The following is a 21,234-nucleotide window of genomic DNA, read 5'->3' as shown; positions in this document are numbered from 1 at the left end:
CAGAATAAATAAAGCTAATGAGTAGTAAGTGTAAGCAAAAAAAAAATGCTACAAAAGTACTTCATAAAAACATATTTTTCCTTATATACATTGGAGACTGTGTGTAAGAAAGAATATTAGTAGGGCCAGGTGCAGTGGCTCACACCTATAATCCCAGCACTTTGAAAGGTCGAGGTTGGTGGATCACCTGAGGTCAGGAGTTCAAGACCAGCCTGACCAACATGTGAAACCCTATCTCTACTAAAAATATAAAAATTAGCTGGGCGTGGTGGCGCACCTGTAATCCCAGCTACTCAGGAGGCTGATGCAGAAGAATCACTTGAACCCAGGAGGCAGAGGTTGCAGTGAGCTGAGATCACCCCACTGCACTCCAGCCTGAGCAACAAAGCAAGACTCTGTCTTAGAAAAAAAAAAAAAAGAGTATTAGTAACACTCTATTGCTTCCCATATTGTAGCACAATAGTGATATATGAGTTTAAAATACAAGTTCTAAGATAAGCTAACAACCAAAATATAAAAAATTTTTTTTTTATAAAAAAAAAATTGGCTTAAAATTGGCATGAAAAATGACAACCTCCTTCTTCTGAAAACCAAAACAAACCCCTTTTGTCCTCATCCAAATTCATGTTATCATTTGGGACTGCAAACCTTCTTTGTTTCCTTTGTTTTTTGTCTTGGTTATACATCTATGCTATTAATTATGCTGGAAATATAAAAGGTGACTTTTAAATAAAAATATTACGAACAATTCATATTTTCATAGTTTAAATGTAATCAGGTGAAATAGAAACTACTCACAAGTTTACTTTGTTTTATGAAAACACAGAAGTATTCCATATTTTATCTAGTCGCACTAACAAACAGCTATCAAAGTCTTTGTATTCAAGGATAACCAGTCCACTAACAGACAACATACAGGACAATAAATACTAACATAAAATTGTTTTTCAGTAAAAACAAAAAGTTGTTCTTTTCAGACGTTACAGATTAAGAAGCCTGTAGCAAACAGTGTAATGAAAAGGCCATTTTCATATAAAAACTGTATGTTAATCCAATAGAATTTACTTCAAATAAGCTATTTTATTAGATTACTAAGATTATACATAGGATTCAAGTCTGTGGCTGTTATCTGGAGGGACTGTTATTTGATTTCTGTACTTGGCTAAGAAATACTGTAAGTATTTTGATGAGGCTGTCTTTTAAATAGAGGCCAATGTTAAAACTAGAGCAGCTATTGCCTCAGGACACATACATATTTAAATACAATTTAAGACTGCACATCAATCATATGGAAGTTTCCTACATGGTTTATACTTATTTCTTTTCTGGTTATTGTCTCTCAATCATGTCTCTGCTAATTAACAATTCTTATTGGTTCTGAAAGAGAATAAAACAGAGAAGAAAATCGCAAATTTATTGGTAGCAGTTGAAATTTAGGTTAGTCTAAACCAAATCTGAATCACTTAAAAAGCAATGATTATTGCATTTTAGGCACAAAGAGTCATTCTAACTATCTGCAAAATGGTACACTTACTTTTATATAAATATTACATGTACAAATAAATGTTCTTTGCATTTTTATGTGGCTTAATTTTAACAGCATTAGAGATGTCTTATGAAATACTGCTTGTATAATAAATTTCTTTAGCTAACCTTTTTTTCAGACATAGGTAAATTTCAGCCTAGACTTTGTTGAAAAAAAAATTTTTGTATTTGAACTCAATTACTACAATCCATCCTACATAGGCTAAATAAAAATGAAAGACAAAATTGGTTACTACTTTCATTTGATACATTTCTGATAAAAAGATAGTTACAAATAAATGCAATATATCCATCTTACCAATATGAGCTCTGTCAGATATAATAAGCCTTTTTTCCCAGCCTTCTAGTCCTAGAGAGAAAGGGGAAAAGATATCTTTATTGAATATTTTGTATAACATTTTTAAAATCTTAATTTCTTTAGAAATATGTCTAGGCCGGGCACAGTGGCTCAAGCCTGTAATCCCAGCACTGTGGGAGGCCAAGGCAGGTGGATCACTTGAGGCCAGAAGTTCAGACCAGCCTGGGAAACATGGTAAAACCCCATCTCTACTAATAATACAAAAATTAGCTGGGTGTGGTGGTGGGTGCATGTAATTCCAGCTACTTGGGTGGCTGAGGCAGAAGAATCACTTGAACCTGGGAGGCAGAGGTTGCAGTGAGCCAAGATCCTGCCACTGCACTCCAGCGTAGGTGATGGTGAGAGACGCTGTCTCAAAAAAAAAAAAAAGGAATATAATGTCTAAAAGTGTTTTTTACTGAAGCAATCACGTTTGTGTCTTTTCTTCTGTATGGGAAACATCATGTCTAACAAGAGTTTTCTCACCTGTCATTCATTCCATACACAAATTCACTCACGTGCTATCTTTCCAAATGTCTTGCTCTAAAAGTTCCATATTCAAACCAGTCACATCCATATAAAATACCTCTAGGAATCCAAAAAGCAAATGGTAGAAAAACATCATTTTTGCTGTGGAGGTTAGTTACCTAGCAGGGAGAAATCTGACATGAGAGAGTTAATTTTAGGAATGGCACCCTTTCCCAAAAGATAATTATAAAAAATAAGGGCTGGGTGAGGTGGCTCACGTCTGTAATCCCAGCACTTTGGAAGGCCAAGGCGGGTGGATTGCCAGGCCAAGAGATGGAGACCACCCTCAGAAACATGGTGAAACCCCATCTCTACTAAAACTACAAAAATTAGCTGGGTGTCGTGGTGTGTACCTGTAATCCCAGCTACTCGAGAGACTGAGGCAGGAGAATCACTGAACCCAGGAGGCAGAGATTGCAGTGAGTCGCACCACTGCACTCCAGCCTGGTGACAGAGCAAGACTCTGTCTTAAGGGAAAAAAAAAATACACACACACACACACACACACACACACACACACACAAACATATAAAGAAAAAAATAAACTTTTTCATTAGTTCTTCTAAAGTACTGTCAATTACCATACTTACTACAATGAATTTTAAGGAGATATATCTATCTCCCCATTTAACTGTGGAAGCCCTAGAGTAGGGGCTGTGAGTCTTCATAGCACAGAATCTGTTATCAAATAAGTATTTTTAAAAATTATTTTTGGCTGGGAGCAATGGCCTATAATCCTAGCACTTTGGGGGACTGAGGCAAGAGGATAGCTTGAGGCCTGGAGTTTGAGACCAGCCTGGGTGATATCTCTAAAAAAAAAAAAAATTAAAAAACCTAGCCAGGCATGGTGGCACGTGCCTATGGTCCCAGCTACTTGGGAAGCTGAAGCAGGAGGCCTGCTAGGGCACCAGGAGGTAGAGGCTCACTACTGTGTTCATACCACCACTATCACCACTGAATTCCAGCATGGATGACAGAGCAAGACCATGTCTCAAAAAAAAAAAAAAAAAAAAAGATGCTTGAATAAACAAATGAATCCAAATCAAAAATACAAAAGACAAATTGACAAGCTTTCAAAACTAATCTTTAAATATGAAAAATTCGTTTTTATCCTAAGATTTGTTTTGAAAATGTATTCCTTATAGATTAAGGAGGAGAACCTCCTCAGTAATGTGCTAAAAGGTAAACCTGGAACATTAAGCCTTCCCTGCTATGGTTGTTTTGACACACAAACATGTATTCTAAAGTTAGTTTAGGAGACATAAAAAAGTAGTACCAAGAAATTCAGTAAAGTGGGTAAAGGGCAGGGTTGGATAGGGTAGAAGGAAAAAGGGAGTAGGGCAAACTTCTTAAAGGAGATGACAGCAGAAAGCAGCAGAGAAATCTCAAGTTCACCAATATAAAAATCAGAGACTGGGTCACAGGTAAAAACGCAGAAAGGAGAAAAGAGATAGTAGCAAGACAGGGCTCTGTAAAGTCATATTTAGGGGTTAATTATACTTGAGGACAGATTGCTACTTTTAAAACTGAACAATACTTTAACAGTAATTGAGTGTTTTAAATGTGAGTTAATTCAAGGGGAAACTATACTAATGGTATTCCTCAATTATGTATTGCAGGTTGAGTGTCCTTTACGCCAAATACCAGAATATTTCAGATTTCAAATCTTTTGGGAGTTTGGAATATTTGTGTATCAATGAGATCTCTGTGGGGGGCAGGACTCAAACATATACCTGAAATTCATTTATGTTTCATATACACCTTATACACATCAATTGAGGTAATTTTATACAATATTTTTAGTAATTTTGTGCATGAACCAAAGTTTGTGAACCCTCCTCCTTTTCCTCCTCCTTCCTCCTCTGTCCTCTTCTTCCTCCTCCATCTGTGGTTGCTTAGCAACACCAATATTCTTAACTCTGAATTTATATGCTACTGACAAGTAATCATTTTCTTATGCTTATTCACACACAAGTATTTAACAGTAAAAAATATGACATACCCTTAATACAACGAAAAAAATGTGTTCAGGGTAACTAAGCAGCACTAGTGTCTCTGCGTCAGCTGGCAAACAGCAGCAACAACCAACCACGGCAGGCTTCTGGTCTCCACCTGTATTCTATATTTCATTTATTGCCACAGTTGGCATGTTCAGCTAGCACAAATGCCACTTTATTACCCTCTGTGGGCATGCTTGTGTGGGGGAATCTGGGCGTGCATGGAAAAGATATGTGAAAGCTGAAAGGGGAGAAGGCCTTTTTTCCCTTGGAGACACTGAAGAAACTGTGTGTGTGCCTCTGTTTGGACTGGGACTCACTCGCTGATGAGGTCGGGTATGGAACTTTCCACTTGTGGTGTCATGTCTGCGTTCAAAAAGTTTCAGATCTGGGGAGCATTTTGGATTTCAGATTTTTGTATTAGGGATGTTTAACCTGGAATTATAGTGTCAAATTCCCCTCATACCCTAATGCGATGGCCATGGTTAATGTACACCTCTAAAAATCCACGACATTAATAAAGGAAGGAATCCAGGACTACTTATTCTAAGGAGACAGGCATGGATGTAGAGCATAAAAGCAGCATCTCCTTCATTTAGAAGGAGGAACCTAAACAATTCCCCTTACATCCATGTAGCGTGGGGGGAAAAATTCCCTTTTGCCCCCGAGTTCCAGCAACCAAAGGAGATCCTCTAGATCCTCTAGAAAGCAAGATTGACTGTGCAAATTCAGGAGTTTGCTAGTTTTGCCACCCAAATATTGTAATTCTAGCTACCTTAAGGTAAGTTTGCAGATGACCAATGTGTAAAAGTCAGGACTTAACACAATAACATAAGATGTTGGTCTTTTGCTTAAGATACTGTTTATAATGAATAAAACTTAATAACTGACATGAGAAAGTTGTCCTATATTAGCTTGAAATTTTAAAGTATAAGACAAACACATTGTTTGTCTAGCATTAAGATCCTAATAAAACTTTATGAAAAACAACTGGTCACCAAGTAGACTTATTCTCTCATACCTTTTCCTTTTTGAACATTTTTCTCTGCTTCTTCAAACAATCCAGGTAGATGAATTACCACACCATTTCCTAAAGGAAAACAAACAAATCCCAACTGCAAACATCTTTACCTTTAACACAAACATACATAACTTAGAGGACATTCTGATTTAACAGGGTGTTACCACAGAAATAATTCCAAGTTTTAAACAGGATTATAACTTAAATACATAATGGAGTATAATATAGTGAATATAAAACACTAGAATTATACTCAATACAGTTTAAAATTCCTTTGAAACAAACTGAAATATGTTTTTGAAGGAAAGTTATTATGTAATTTTAAGCAAATGGAACATGGTCACAGTACTTGCTAGATCAGTATCTTTCCAGTTGGGGAATCACGCCCTATTAATGGTCACAGATCAATTTAGTAGGTTGTGATTAGGATTTTTGAAAATTAAAAAGTAGAGCAAAAAAGATCAGATTGCATCATTTATTGTAAGTGTTCAAAATAAATTCATGAACCTCTAGTATTTCTTACTATAAGTCATAGTTAAAAGTATTTGGAAAAAAAAGTATTTGGAAAACTGACTCAATGACCTAATACTTCTTAAGATCATCAATGAACACAGATGAATGTAATCATTCCAAAAAGTATTACTGTTAAAAGACCTTACAGTGATGAAAAGCCAAAGTCAGCTATATTTCAGAAGGTACCAAGGTCCAAATTAATAAGAGATCAGTGAACCATCCGGTTAGTGAGAGACGAAATCAGTTTAGACAATAAAAAAATAGATGTCATTATCAATTGGTGGGGGGAATCTCCATGCAGTTCAGTATATACACTTACCAATAAATGCAGTCACATTTGGATTAATTATTCCACTGGGTAAGAGATGAAAATCATATTCCACAGAATCCACAACAACTGTATGGCCAGCATTATTTCCTCCCTAAAATATAAGACAAGGAAAATTGAGCCTGATGATAAATATGGCAAATAACATATCTCCTTCCAAAGTGAATTAATGACTTCCTGCCAAAAGGTCAACTTAAGAGAACCCAAATATTTGCCACATTTACTGATTTATTAAAGGCTTTAACAGCATTTGGCTGTCTCCCTTCCCCACTGTAGTGCATCTGAGTGATTATCCTGAAAGAATATGGAAATTGGGAAATTCAGGTTTCTGAAAGACAGAAAATCATAGTCCTTCTTAAAAGAGGAAAAAAAGTGAAAAAAACACACAGAGCAATTAGTCTGTCTTTGGCTATCGAGGATTATGGCAATCTAACCATGATACTCCATCTATACACAAAAATATTTAAGATAAAAAAAAGTAATCTATCCAGTTACCCTGACTTGATATAAATATTCATATAATCCCCATCATCCTACGAGTGTGTCAAGCAACTCTGTGACCGGAAATTTGTATTCCTATATGAACTTAACAAGAATCTCCCCCAAATATTGGTTATCCTTGGCCTCTAATTTATAAACCAGTCTGGTAGGTGTGGTTAGTGACAGATCCCTAGAACCTGCTCATCTCGGGATAAAGTAATACCGAGTCAGAACTGCTAACATGAGAATCATACTATAAACCCATGGTGACATTTCTATTCTATGAAGCTTATGCATAAATAGCACAATGTCAAAAGTCAAATTAAAAAAACTGGGTACAAACGAGACTAAATATTAAGTAACCATATAAACTTTTCTAATTTATAAGGTTAAAAAACATGGAAGAAAGCACAAGTTTTCACAATCATGTCAGCTGATTACATGTATGTTTAAACTTCTATACAAGATTAACATACTTTTAAAAGCAAACTCAAGATGCATTTGTAACAAAAACTGTAGCAACAGCCTTGAATAACATTAAAATACACCAATCAAAACTATATTGCCCAACAGTGACTATTTTAGCTTCATCAGGAGGCTATTTTTCTTTCATTTTTAATTTTTGTTGGTACTTAGTAGATGCTTGTATTTATGGGGTTCATGAGAGATTTTGATACAGGCATAGGAGTAATAATTATATCCAGGTAAATATGGTATCCATCATTTCAAGCATTTATCCTTTCTTTGTGTTACAATCTAATTATACTGAGTTGTTTAAAAATGTAAAATAAATTACTGTTGGCTGTAGTCCCCTGTTGCACTGTCAAATACTAAATTCATTTCTATCTAACTATATTTTTATACCCATTAACCATGTCCCCACCCTTACCACTACCTTTCCCAGCCATTTGGTAACCATTCTTCTACTCTCTAACTCCATGAGTTCCATTGTTTTCCTCCCACAAGTAAGTGAGAACATGTAAAGTTTGTCTTTCTGTGTTTGGCTTACTTCACGGAAAATAATGACCTCCAGTTCCATCCACATTGTTGCAAATGACAGGATTTCATTCTTTTTTATGGTTGAATGGTACTCCACTTTGTTTATGTACCACATTTTCCTTATGTGCCTGGGTAACGCTGCTAATTATTCAGGGTTCATGGGCTTTTTAGTCAGTAGGTGATGAATCCTGCCAGAACTGGGTCCTTCCCTCCGAGGTAGCAACTTCCCTTCTGGCCCAGGGTATGTCTAGAAATTTGTCCAGGAATCAGGGCCTGTGGTGGGGAGCTCAGGACTCTACCTAGTGCCCTATCATACTGTGGCTGGTATCCAACTGCAAGACAAAATCCTCCTTACTCTTCCCTCTCCTCTCAAGCAGAGGGGAGGAGCCTCTCCTGTGCTGCATACCGTGGGACCTGGGGTAGGAAGAAGCACACAAGCACTCCCTTGGCTGGTGCCTCACTAGGTCACATGCCCCCTGCAAGTCCACTGGCTCCAAGTCCAGCATACCACCAGGATTTGCCCAAGAACTGTAGTATTTGTGGCCCAGATTATCTTCCAAATTTATTTAGGACCCCAGAGCACTTTAGCCTGTGGTAGCTAGGCTTGCTGGAACTCAGGTTCTAACCACTAGGATTGGCAATTCCCCTCTGGCTAGGGCTGGTCTAAATGCTCCCTCTGTGGGCACTGGGAAGTTCTGCACAGTGTTGCTTTCTGTTGTGTCAAGGGCAGCACTGAGTTCCAATGGAAAGTCCTACAATCACTGAATTCTCCTGCCCCTAAGGACACAGATTCTCTCTCAGCACCCCAGGGTTGCTGGGGGTGGGGAAGAGGTGGTATCAGCAATTCGTCTTTCCTACCCTCTTCCGAGCCTCTTTCAGTGATATGAAGTTAAAACCATATCATGTACTGGGATGGCTCGCCTGATTTGCGGTTCTTATGAAGGTGCTTTTTGTTTGTGTGGATAGTTGTTAAATCTGGTATTCCTGTGAGAGAACAATTGGTCAAGGGTTCTGTCTGGCCATCTTGCTCCATTATGGCCGATCTACAAGGTTATTTTTAACAAATTGAATGTTACCTACTTTTACCAAATCATCACCAATCATGAGGTCACAAAGATGCTAGAAAAATGGGCCCTACTAAAAAAAAATCTTCAAAAAGCAAATACCTATTTCCATGGTGTTCTGTACTGTATAAAGCAAAGAACTCTTCAAAGACTAATGTATGGCATACACATTAAAACTTGGCAATGTTAGACTAAAGACTGTAAGATACACTTTGGCAAGGCATAGGAAGACAGAGATGAATGCTGAGCAACACCTTCAAGTGATACCAAAAAGGGAACAGGGGTATTATTTTTTACTGTTTATTTTTTAATAGAAAATTCCTGCAAGTGATACGGACACCAAATGGCACAGAAGTATGCACAGTAAAATGTGAAGACTTTCTCATACCATTGCTATAAGACAACCAGTTAGCACAAGTTTTTGGTGTCCTTCCTGAGGTGATTTATGCATATAAGACATATATACTGTTTTATTTTACATATACAACGTAACAAACTATATACATGTGGGCAGCTTGCTTTTCATACCTAACAAATTTTAGTACTTCTGTAACCTTGCCAACAGAATCATCTCATTCTTTGAACAGCTGCATTGTATCCTTTTGTATATGTATCTATATAATAACTTATTATACTGGTTCCATAATGAGAGGCATTCAGATTGTTTCCAATCTTTTTCTATTATAAACAATCTTGCAAAATAAATAAACTCCCTGGTATAAATTATTATTTCACACTTGTGCAATTTCATCATCAATTCTATAGAACCCTAGGACATTATTATATACCAAGAAAACCACTATTTATCTTAGTCTTTTTAAAAAGAACTCACAGGGTAATTCTTGCCTGTATTTCAGTTCCTCCTGTTACAAATATGCTAAGTTTAATACATTTTTACTAAGTTGTTATGAAATATTTGGTAATTTTGAGACAAACAACAGATGAGATATTATTATGAGAGCCAGACCAGGTTTTTTTTAGAGATGGGGGTCTTACGATATTGCCCAAGCTGGCCTTGAATTCCTGGGCTCAAGTGATCCTCCTGTCTCAGCCTCCTGAGTACCTGAGACTACATGTGCATGCCACCCTGCCTAAAAATTCATCATTTGCTCAAGGTTAAGAACAAACTATCTTACTCTAATTTTTAGAGCAGACCCTTAAAGTAAGTCTCCTAATTTATACAAAATTACTTTTATAGATTACACTAATATAATCATCTGATCAAACAGTTGTTATTGGTAGTGAATGACAATGTTCTTATTGTGTAACAAAAGCTTCCTCTCTTAGCTAATATTTTACCAAGACATGTAGTAATGATGGAATTAACCATAATAAAGAGATGATGGTTCACACACACACACACACACACACACACACAGACACTCTCTCTCTCTCCCCACCCCACCCCAACCCCACTTCAGCAGATGGTGTGATGGATGACTGGCTTAAGTTTGTCCAAGTTTATCAGTAGCTCAGGCTGGAAAGTTCAGCAGTAAAAGACTTAAAGTCATAAATTGGTACAAAGTTTGCTCACTCATTAAATATTAGTTATTCAAAAATACCAACATTTTTCAATAACCAATATTACATTAAGGATTATTATACGGTTTAAATATTTAAATTGTTTAGCTGAGTGTGGAAATATGGGTAAATATACCCAGAAAAATCCTAGGATTATCCTATGTAGGATTTAGGGGAAAAAACATAAGTGTTTATTTATATTTGGTCACTAGTGCTCTGTGGGGCAGCTGGGGTATAACTTTTAATCTTGAAATGCACACTATGCAGAAGGGTCTTGAGGTGAACTGACAAGGGGCTACTCATAAGGAGTTTCTTGATGAGGTAATCTTTATATGAAACAAGTTTTAGCATGCTGTATTTTATAAAATGCAACAAATAAAGCTTCAAATTTGAAGTCCCCATTTAGATGCTAACCTAAAATTTAGATTATGTAAATATGCAAAATTCACCTTGGGAGCTCAGGCAACTGTCTTCAAACAGAGATTATACTGGTCCAAGGAGAGGTCACATATTAGCAGATGCAAAACAAAGGATTTGAAATATGCGCACCGTCACCAAAAACAGTTTCAAATACGAGCACCCCTCATTCTCCCAGTTACTTATTATGAAGGGCAGGTGGAGCTGCTTCTTACATGGGCCCATGGGCAACTCGCAACTACTTAGGAGAATCATGAAACATTATTAAATAAATGATGGCACTAAATAAATGATGTGAGATATTTTATCATCAGATAGAACTAAATTAATGATGGGAGATATTTTATTATCAGAACTAAATAAATGATGGAAGATATTTTATTATCAGACAGAACTAAATTAATGATGGGAGATATTTTATTATCAGAACTAAATAAATGATGGAAGATATTTTATTATCAGACAGAACTAAATTAATGATGGGAGATATTTTATTATCAGATAGTACTAAATTCATGATGGGAGATATTTTATTATCATATCAGATAGTACTAAATAAATGATGGGAGATATTTTATTATCAGATAGTACTAAATAAATGATGGGAGATATTCATTATCAGATAGTACTAAATTAATGATGGGAGATATTTTATTATCAGATAGTACTAAATTTATGATGGGAGATATTTTATTATCAGATAGTACTAAATAAATGATGGGAGATATTTATTATCAGATAGTACTAAATTAATGATGGGAGATATTTTATTATCAGATAGTACTAAATTAATGATGGGAGATATTTTATTATCAGATAGTACTAAATAAATGATGGGAGATATTTATTATCAGATAGTACTAAATTAATGATGGGAGGTATTTTATTATCAGATAGTACTAAAATGATGAGAGATATTTTGTTGTTGTTCTACTTCTAATGGAGACATACCATTTCCTTCTCAATTCAAATTATCCACAAACCAAACTTGATAATGGTTATTCCCTACAAAAATATTAATCTTATAATCACATTAACAGTTACACATAACTACCTCCTGTTTCTGTGGTAAACTCCCATAACACTTATGATCCCAGTCACTCTTGTTGCATTGAATACTTTTAATTATCATAACTGTATGTTCTATATTACTTAACCAAAAAGACAGAATACAATCAATTAATAATTATAGAAACAAAGGGCTGCGGAATCTCAACGTTGTTTTTGGATCAGTTAAATCAATACAGAAAACATTTAGTAATAATTCCCAGATAGAATTTAACTTTTTTTCCTAGAAATAAGTCATATCTCTGAGTTGGTAAAATGCTCTTCTGAACATACATTTCAGTATCTGGCACAGTTAACCAAATGTCTGCCCATTTTAGTGTAGCTTTTATACAGTACAGATTTCACTGACGTCATCCTTGCATCTAAGTATTAAAAACATTTGACATCGTTCTCAGTCCTCACAACACCCCTGCAAAACAGGTGGTATTGACTCCATTCCACAGAAGGGGTGGCCTAGGCATGGAAAGGTTTAGTAGCTTCTCAGAAGCCACATGGCAGGTGGCAGAGTGGCTCTCCGGTCATGCGCTGACACCACCTTCACACTTTTATCAGTGCCACCACAACACTGCACAGCAGGCTCTCACGTTGAGGCCAATTTTTGAGCCATTTTTAATTCCAAAATATACTCCCCCATCAACACCCCAAGAAACAAAAAGCAGCATGAGTCCACAAGTGGCTGCGTGTTCCATGGCAGGTTTCTCTGAGGAAAGACATAAGCTGATAATGCCTTATATGATGTTCTTCTTGTATTAAATACCAAGAATAAACACATGTTAATATTAAGGTGAACAATAAATATATGAAAGAAGATTCGATTAGTTCTCACTGCAGTCACAAAACATGCCCTAATACAGTATATATGTTACCAATTTTCTCTGTTACTCTTACATTAAGATTAAATACAAAGAAAATATTAAGTAAGCTTCTTTACCATGAAAAAATGTACCTCATCACAGAGTGATGAAATAAACTGGAACATCATGATAGAAACAAAAAGCAGGATTAAAATTCTATGTTCTCAAAGCTGAAAAGCAAAGTGATGTATGCTTTTAGTTTTTGCAACAATACACAGCTAATTTTCATTATTTAATTAAGGTTGAAATAATAAAAACCAATTTAACTCAATTTTTTTCTTCCAGAAAAGCACTACAGGTCTATAGCATATTAGGCTATTGGAAAACAATTTACAAATAAGAACAATCCAGAACAATTGTTTCCTCATACCTTACTTTCCTGTACAAAATTAACTCCAGGTTCGCTTTTGTACATGCAGTCCCTCTTTTTCCCCTTACTCTGCAAATACAGGAATCACCCCCAGCCACAGTGTGACCCAGGCTGGGAAACGTGTTCCAGCCTAAGCCAGTCAGCAACTCTCCCTTTGGAATCTGAATCTGAGTTTTGAGAAGGAAAGCAGTTAGCAGTCTGAGATTCCTGTCACCAATGGGAAGCATCCTGAAGAAAAAGGCTGTCAGTTGTAGCTGCTGAGATTCCAGGAGCAGCCTTCATCTCAGGCCACCATCCTGCTCTTCCTTTACACAAATCCCCACCTTGGTTAAGATAGTTTCTTTCCACTGCTTGCAAACAAAGAACACAAATGATTCACAAAACATATTGCAACATAGTATATACATACCTTGCTGAGTTTACGTCTTGTACTAGTGAAACTGAATATTAAAATGATTAATTGCTAGATATTAATAACATTTTATGCTGTCAAGGACAATTAAGCATTACTGCAGGATACAGGAATGATATAATAGTATTCAGTTATTTTGTAACTGTTCTCAGTTTTTCCATGCATTCTTTTTCTTCCTAATTTGATGTTAAGTTTAAGGAAGTGGGAAGACAAGTGCTTTGAATTTTCTTTCCATGACTCCTCAAAACCAGAGGCTGTCAAGCCCAATTATAGAATAAAATTTTGGACCCAGGAAATGCTAATATATATAAGTTTCTAGCCAAGAAGCTCCTAAGGTCCAGGGGAGGGTAAAGACTGTAAGACCTGTGTCTCCTCCTTCTTTAAATTGGAAAGGAATTAAATGATATTAGTCTACAAAAGTGACTTTTCATTCTTAATTTGGTTTTGCTACTGGGCAGCCTCCTTCCCCAAATCACTCCTTTCTTCACTTGCCCAAGTGCATTCCTGCTGTGGTAGAGAGAAGAAAGCAGTGAAGGATCCTCAGTGTTGTAAACCTGAAACAAGGGTCTCTTTCCCAGAGACAGGCGCAAGTGTTAAGGGCTAACAATTTCATGCACATAGCCCAGAGGCATTTTTCAGGCCACTTAGGCATCTGTGTCTTATCTTTGTCCTTTTGCTTTGAGTACATGAACACAGTACCGTAATCACAGAGCTCAAAATGAACATCAGGAAGTCAGTGACCCCTGTGGATTACAACAGAGAGCAGCAATGTCTCAGGTCCCATGCCCCTGAACTATTCCAGCAACCAAAAACGGTCGCTACTTTTTGTCCAGTCTTCAAGCTTCTTCGGAGCCTAAAATCGTTAGAGTCAATGCTTATTATCTATGCTGCTTTCAGGGTAAAGACCTCCTTTCCAGATGAAACATGTTAGCATTCACCAAAAAATAAGCACTTATCAATCCACAGCAATAAAGTAACTATAAACAAAGATGATTGTTCTTTCACGAAAGCATTCACATAACTGCAATTAGCTTATGATTCCAAAGTAGAGCAGGTTAAGTTACTACGAGTCAGTTGATCAAATTTAACTATTCAGCAGTAGCCAGACACACTAGATAGGAAGAGAGGAAAAATACGCAGGGCATCTGAATTTCTTTTTAGCAAACATATCCAAGTGCACTGCTCAGTTATCCATTAAAAGTTTAAAGATATCCATTTTACCTTGCATGCTCATAGTTACCTTTCAGTTTCATACACACATAAATGTCACAAATGATTTAAAAAAAAACCTCAGATACCTCATATTTTAGACCTTTTATTACCATTATGAAATAACTTCTCACAATGAAAGTGGAAAGGGGTGTTGTCTGGGAAGATCTTAGGTTCCTAATTAAGAAGCTGTAGACTCTAGGTACCAAACTCTAATATTTGTTCACACTCACTAAAGCAGAGGCATAGATGAGAGCATTAACACATGCAACCGAAAATGTATAAACCAATGACATCACAGAGCTCTTTGTAAATGTTTGATAAAAATTCACCTAATTATATTCATGAAAGTATTTTCTTAAAAACACACTGAAATTTAACCATAGATCTCGTCAGAAAAAAAGGATTTGATCTCACTAATAAAATCCTTCAAAGACATTAAAACTTAATATAGACAAAAATCTCATTTTCAGAAATCTCATGGAGCCTCTTTTTTAAAGAAAAGAATTTTATTATATGACTCAAATATAACTTTTGGTTCAATGTAAAGAACTGTCCCAGCCCAGAGCAGCCACAGGAACTCCCCTTCATTTATTGCTCTTTTCATTGCTTTCAGCAGCCAATACTAAATGCCGACGTCTCTTTCTGCTTATAAAAGTATTATAATAGTCACCAATTTTAATTTATCAATATGTAGCCCATCCACACTCATCTTTGGTGTCAACGTCTGATATAGTCCCTGAGAGATAAGATAGCTGGATTCATATCCAGTTACAGCAAGTAAGCTATTAAGTACATATCAATTTACTGGTTCATTCTAGATTTGCTCTAGGCAACAGTTTTTCCTAGAGATACTCGAAAATATCCAACAAACCCATCCATTCCCACCAAAGTTAAAGAAATAGAATAATTTTGATCAGACATTGAGATGGTGATGTCTGATATATTTTAAAATTCATGCCTCAAAAGTAGAACTGACAGGATACTATATTTACTAACTGCAATAGCAACTTGGGAAATCCTCATTGACTGAACCTTGAGATTTACTGTGTCAGCAGAGACAAACTAGTTACTAGAACCCTACATGTTGAGGAGATACATGATACAAAATCAGTTACCTGTTTTCTCCTAGAAACAAGAAATAAGATTGTAATATAATAAACAAAACCTTTGAACATAAGGGTACAATGTTAAAAATTCCAGCTAAAATACTAAATAACAAATGTTAATCCAAGGAATGCTAGGAATTCCACCTTAAATTTATGCCACCAGTCAACTAAATTGTCCAGAGAGATGTTAAAACAATTACAGGAAAGGGTCACTATTACTGATTTCAAATAAATTTCTAGGAGTGAAATTTAATTCTTGCCACCCAGAATACACCCTTCTGCTTCATATAGTATTAGGTGCTACAGAATAAAACAAAAAAAGAGCAAGTCCCCCTTTTGAGAAAATTCACGTTCTAGTAGAAAAAGCACAGTAACCAAACAGAACAAGATTTAACCAAGTATAGCATAATAAATATTGGTAAATACTTATATACTAGGGAAATTATATAAAAAGAATCAGAAAACAGAAACAGCAATTGTTATAAACCTGGAAGAATGGCTTAACTTAAATGCTAATTACCTACTATCTTTCAAATTATGGGAAGCGGTCTGGCAGATCATTTTAGTTGTACAAGGTCAAGGCATTAAATAACACTAATGTTTTCTTTTAAATTATCTTTCACCTTTTCTATTTCAAGGAGAAAGTCTCAGTTTGCTGCTGGTATGCCTTTTATGCTTCTTTATCACTAATAATAGTGGTTTCAGAACTTACTTTCTTCAAGAATAAATAAGCCTTTACTTAAAGCCTGGTATAAACTACTATAATTAAGAAGTTTCATTAGTTTCTACTCAGCAAAATAAAGAAAAGAAAGCACAGTATTTTACTTTAAGAGAATTTGGGGAAAAAAACAGTATTAGGCTTCTCAAAAAAACTACTTTTGTGCTGCCAGAAAGGGACCTTTTTGGTCCCATACTTTAACCTCTTGAAAAACTGATATAGTGCCTTTCCCTGTCCCTACCTTCTGGATACTTCTTTACACAGCAATTGCCTAAGAGGCAATTCGTGCAACAACTATTTCAGAATGGGCAGGGTGGATTTCTGCATGAAAACAGCAGTTGTCCACCAGACTGTGAGCTCCTTGTAGGGCAGAATCCCTGCCTTTTTCAGATTTTTGACTCCCAGGCTAAGTGATCCCCTTGCAGTTACTCAATATGTGTTTACCAGATGAATGACCTGTACCAGGGTTGGGCCTCCATTTAATTCTTCTCTCTTCTTCTTAAAAGAAATATTTCTTTAAAATTAAGGCATCAGTAGTGGTTGTCCTTTGATGCAAGTCCTACATATTTACGGATCCGGGGAACCTACCAAGTCATAAATAACTCCTCATAAATTTTGGGAGGCCGAGACGGGCGGATCACAAGGTCAAGAGATCGAGACCATCCTGGTCAACATGGTGAAACCCCGTCTCTACTAAAAAAAAATACAAAAAATTAGCTGGGCATGGTGGCGCGTGCCTGTAACCCCAGCTACTCGGGAGGCTGAGACAGGAGAATTGCCTGAACCCAGGAGGTGGAGGTTGCGGTGAGCCGAGATTGCACCATTGCACTCCAGCCTGGGTAACAAGAGTGAAACTCTGTCTCAAAAAAAAAAAAAATCCTGAATCTGAACAACATAGGCCTTAAGCGCTGTAACAGTGAAAACGCCATAAGGTTTACATCTATTGTTTCCAAAAAGGCATTTTATATATTAAAATATATCATTAAATGCACTGCCAGTTTTTCTTTGGGGGAAAGTCCTTATGATGATTCGTTGTGTCACATCCCTTCTGGAGAAACAGTTGCTGAATAAAATTTGAGGTCATGACATCAACATGGTGGAACATATTAAACTCCATCAAAGGACGTATTTTCACTAACACACAACACTTAAGACATCGAACAAGGCAATCCAAGCTCACAATGTCTTACTGTTGATTTTTTCCAACTCTCTATACACACTCAGTAAGAACTCAACATTCCAATTTTATAGCCTAGAAGAACTTCATTAAGTAGATGCCAGCTTACTAGGGGTAACCAAATAATACAAAGTTACCAAGGTAAATCACAAAAGAGATAATGCTTAAATCTATTCATTACTCATCTGCTTTTTGCTAACAAGACTAATAAAGAATCCTAATGATACACTGTTAAAAGGCACTAGAAAAACATAAGGATTCTATAAGGTAGTTAGGTCAAAAATATACAGGTGAGGAAAGTCTGCCTAACAAGGCCCCTCATTCGTTTCTCCGCTATCTTCAGCTAACATTTTAAAGCCAAACTTAGTTACTTCTCAATCACTTCTCTAGACTTTCCAAGGGCATCAGATCAGGTTGGTCCACAACTTAACCTCCTTCAAGCCTACTTTCTCAGTAAGATTAGTAACACTTTCTCCAATCTACAAACTGCTTCTAATATTTGACAGAATATTAAAATTGAGGATCCTTTAGAATAAATGCCATAATGGTTGTGTTCTCCAAACCTTCTTATAACCCATAGTATAGCTCAACCTGAGCCATTTCCACATAAAGATGTCAAAATATCAGTGAGGGAGACACACAGGCCTCAGCCTCTCTCCCCTTCCAGACAGCAAGAAAGTTAGGTATTCTGATTTGTCTTTCCCCAAAGCATGACCAGATCTGAATTTAAGACAAAAGGAAGGTAAAGGCTGGGTTTCTGGAGTATTTCCTAATGCACTGTGGGGCAGGAATTTAATGGCAACAGCCTCTGGAGTGCCAAGGTACAGTGAATGTGTGGCCAGACGGGTGGAGAAACAAGAGGTTGGAAGGAAAGGAGGAAGAGCTGGTGTGATAGTTTCCTAAGAGGCAATTCGTGCAACAACTATTTCAGAATGGGCAGGGTGGATTTCTGCATGAAAACAAGGTAAGTCTGAAAATATTTGCAGAATTTATATTTAACTTTTTATATACCTACGATTTTATGGTATTCGAGGGAGCTTATAACTTATTAGAACATATACAGCATGGCGCCATGATATCATGCCATATATGTTCAAAACAAATATTCTTGCAACTTAAACAAATAGTAGTTAACTTCAAATATTACATTACACTTTGTTTTGAACGTGGTCATTGCTCATCTACTTAGAATTCTGAAACTGGAGAGTTGTCTGAGAGCCTTTACAAAGGCCTACCCTGTGTGCGGCTTCAAAGGAAACGCGAATAGGAAGAAAGCCTACACTGAAAACCACGTGTCTCCCGTTAGGAAGTACATTACCACCTCGTTTTCCGAAAGTTCACGTAACAATGCAAATATTTATTTCCAAATACTCAATTGGACATCCATGTATTTACTTCCCTCGCTTTTTTGAACAGAGAAAGGATTCCCTCCTCTGGGACCAACTAGTCAAAGTAATTTTTCCTTAACATTCATTGACGGAGTACATTTTAAAAAGAAAAACAAGAAACTCAGGGCCCTAAAACAACAATCCAAAGCCCAGAGGTGGGTGGGTTTGGATGTCAACAAAGTGGACCAGAGGAAGCAAAGCGCAGCAAGCCAGGGGCCTGCCGGGGAAGCGGATCGGTGAGTCCGGATTTCAGGACACCTCGGAACAATCCACTCCCGCTGGACCGCCCTGCGGGGGTGGGTATGGGGGATCCGCCGCCGCGCCGGGTCTCCGCCCGCAGTCGGAAGAGTTGCGAGCAGGCCTCGGGCGGTGGCTCCTCCAACTCGGACCGCATCCCACCTCCGCCCTGGCCTCCGTCCCGGGCCGAGCACCGGTCCCCAGGCGCAAACTGCAACTCCCCAGGCACAGCGCATCCCTCCAAGGCTCCTCCAGAGCCACCCCACGCTTCACCCGCGGCTCCAGGTCGGGGGTCCCCGACCTCCCGCCATTTCTCCACGTCGCCGCAGGTCAGGACAGGAGGACGGAGCCTCAAGGTGACACCTCATTTTGGCCAGCGGATGCGGGTTCTGGGTCCGAGTCCCCGGGCCCCAGCAGCCAGGCAGCCCAAGCGCCCGGGCCCGGCTTCCCGCGAGCGGCCCGTCGCCTCACCTGGCAGCGGCACACGATGTCGGCGTCCTGCGCCAGCAGATCCACCACCTTCCCTTTGCCTTCGTCGCCCCACTGCGCACCGAGCACCACCGTCACCCGGTTTCCTCCGGGCCGCGCCCTGGGGCGGCCGCAATCGCCGTTGGGCAGGGAGGATGCCGCCGGGTAGGTCTCGGCCAACGCCATGGCTCCGGCGACGCGAGGAGAGCCCGAAGGAGACGCGGCCGGCGACGAGCGAGCGAACTCAACTGCTCAGCGACCGCCAGCCACATGCGGAGGAAGAAGGAGCCAGAGGCCGGCCCCGCCCCCGCCCCGCCGGGCCGCCACCCTCCAGCCAGTCCCCGCCCCGCTCTCCGCCACAGCCCGCTCAAGGGGGGACCATGACTGCCCCGCGCAGGCCGGCCTCGGCAGCAGCGCCCGCAGGAAGCGGCCCTGGTGGCGGCAACGGCCGCAGTCCTGGAGCGAGGCCACGCCCCTTCCGCGGCCTGGCCCGCCACTCCAGTGCGAACCGCGCGAGCGGAAAAGGTCAGGGGCGGGGCTTCGAGAGCGCTTCTCCTTCAGCACCCCGCCTACCACTCTACCTCTCGCATTCAAACTGGAGAGGCGCGGAGGGCGTGTGCAGCGTCGGACTGCAGCTCCCAGCATGCAACGCTCTGGGCTGCGGCGGCACACTCTGGGGCCACTGTGTCTGCCATCTACAGGTTTGCCTACAGCAAACCTACAGGGTTTTGTTTTTTTGTTTTTTTTTAGGATTTGTCTTTATTACGGAATGAGCGTGTACAAAATGCAAAGCGTGGAATTTCGCAGTACAAACAGCATAAAATCGAACGTGTAAGTGTAGAATTGGAAATTAAAGGTCTGGAAGTAACAGAGATAGGGATAAGGACCAAAAAAGACAAAATTCAAAAGTAAGGCGATAAGGTAAAGGACACGAGACCTGAAATCAGTAGATCAAGTAAAGTCCTAATCCTTCTCATTTTACACAGTGGTAGCAAAGGCTCAGGGAGGAGTGGATTACCTATGTCACACAGTACGTATATGCAGATACTGTCAATGTCACACGGTACATATATGTGGATACTGTCATTGTCACGGTACATATGTGCGGATACTGTCATTGTCACACGGTACATATATGCAGATACTGTCAATGTCACACGGTACATATATGCGGGTACTGTCATTGTCACACGGTACATATATGCGGGTACTGTCATTGTCACACGGTACATATATGCGGGTACTGTCATTGTCACACGGTACATATATGCGGGTACTGTCATTGTCACACGGTACATATATGCGGGTACTGTCAATGTCACACGGTACATATATGCGGGTACTGTCATTGTCACACGGTACATATATGCGGGTACTGTCAATGTCACACGGTACATATATGCGGGTACTGTCATTGTCACACGGTACATATATGCGGATACTGTCAATGTCACACGGTACATATATGCGGGTA

The 21,234-nt window shown here is 38.6% G+C and overlaps 1 protein-coding gene across 1 annotated transcript in view; it reads right to left on the bottom strand.

The window, feature by feature from the left end:
- The window catches only part of ADSS2 (adenylosuccinate synthase 2), a 41,690-nt gene extending 21,640 nt beyond the window's left edge, over window positions 1-20,050 (bottom strand). The window contains exons 1-4 of the mRNA XM_054248357.2: window positions 19,764-20,050; window positions 6,261-6,363; window positions 5,429-5,497; window positions 1,844-1,894 (exon numbers count right to left, since the gene is read on the bottom strand). Of these exons, the coding sequence (XP_054104332.1) occupies window positions 1,844-1,894; window positions 5,429-5,497; window positions 6,261-6,363; window positions 19,764-19,946 (406 nt within the window). The 5' untranslated portion in view covers window positions 19,947-20,050. The remainder of the gene's footprint in view (window positions 1-1,843; window positions 1,895-5,428; window positions 5,498-6,260; window positions 6,364-19,763) is intronic.
- Window positions 20,051-21,234: the final 1,184 nt, after the last annotated feature.

The sequence above is a fragment of the Callithrix jacchus genome, chromosome 19, assembly GCF_049354715.1.
Source record: "Callithrix jacchus isolate 240 chromosome 19, calJac240_pri, whole genome shotgun sequence".
Lineage (NCBI taxonomy): Eukaryota > Metazoa > Chordata > Mammalia > Primates > Cebidae > Callithrix > Callithrix jacchus.
This window is presented reverse-complemented; position numbering and strand designations above follow the sequence as displayed.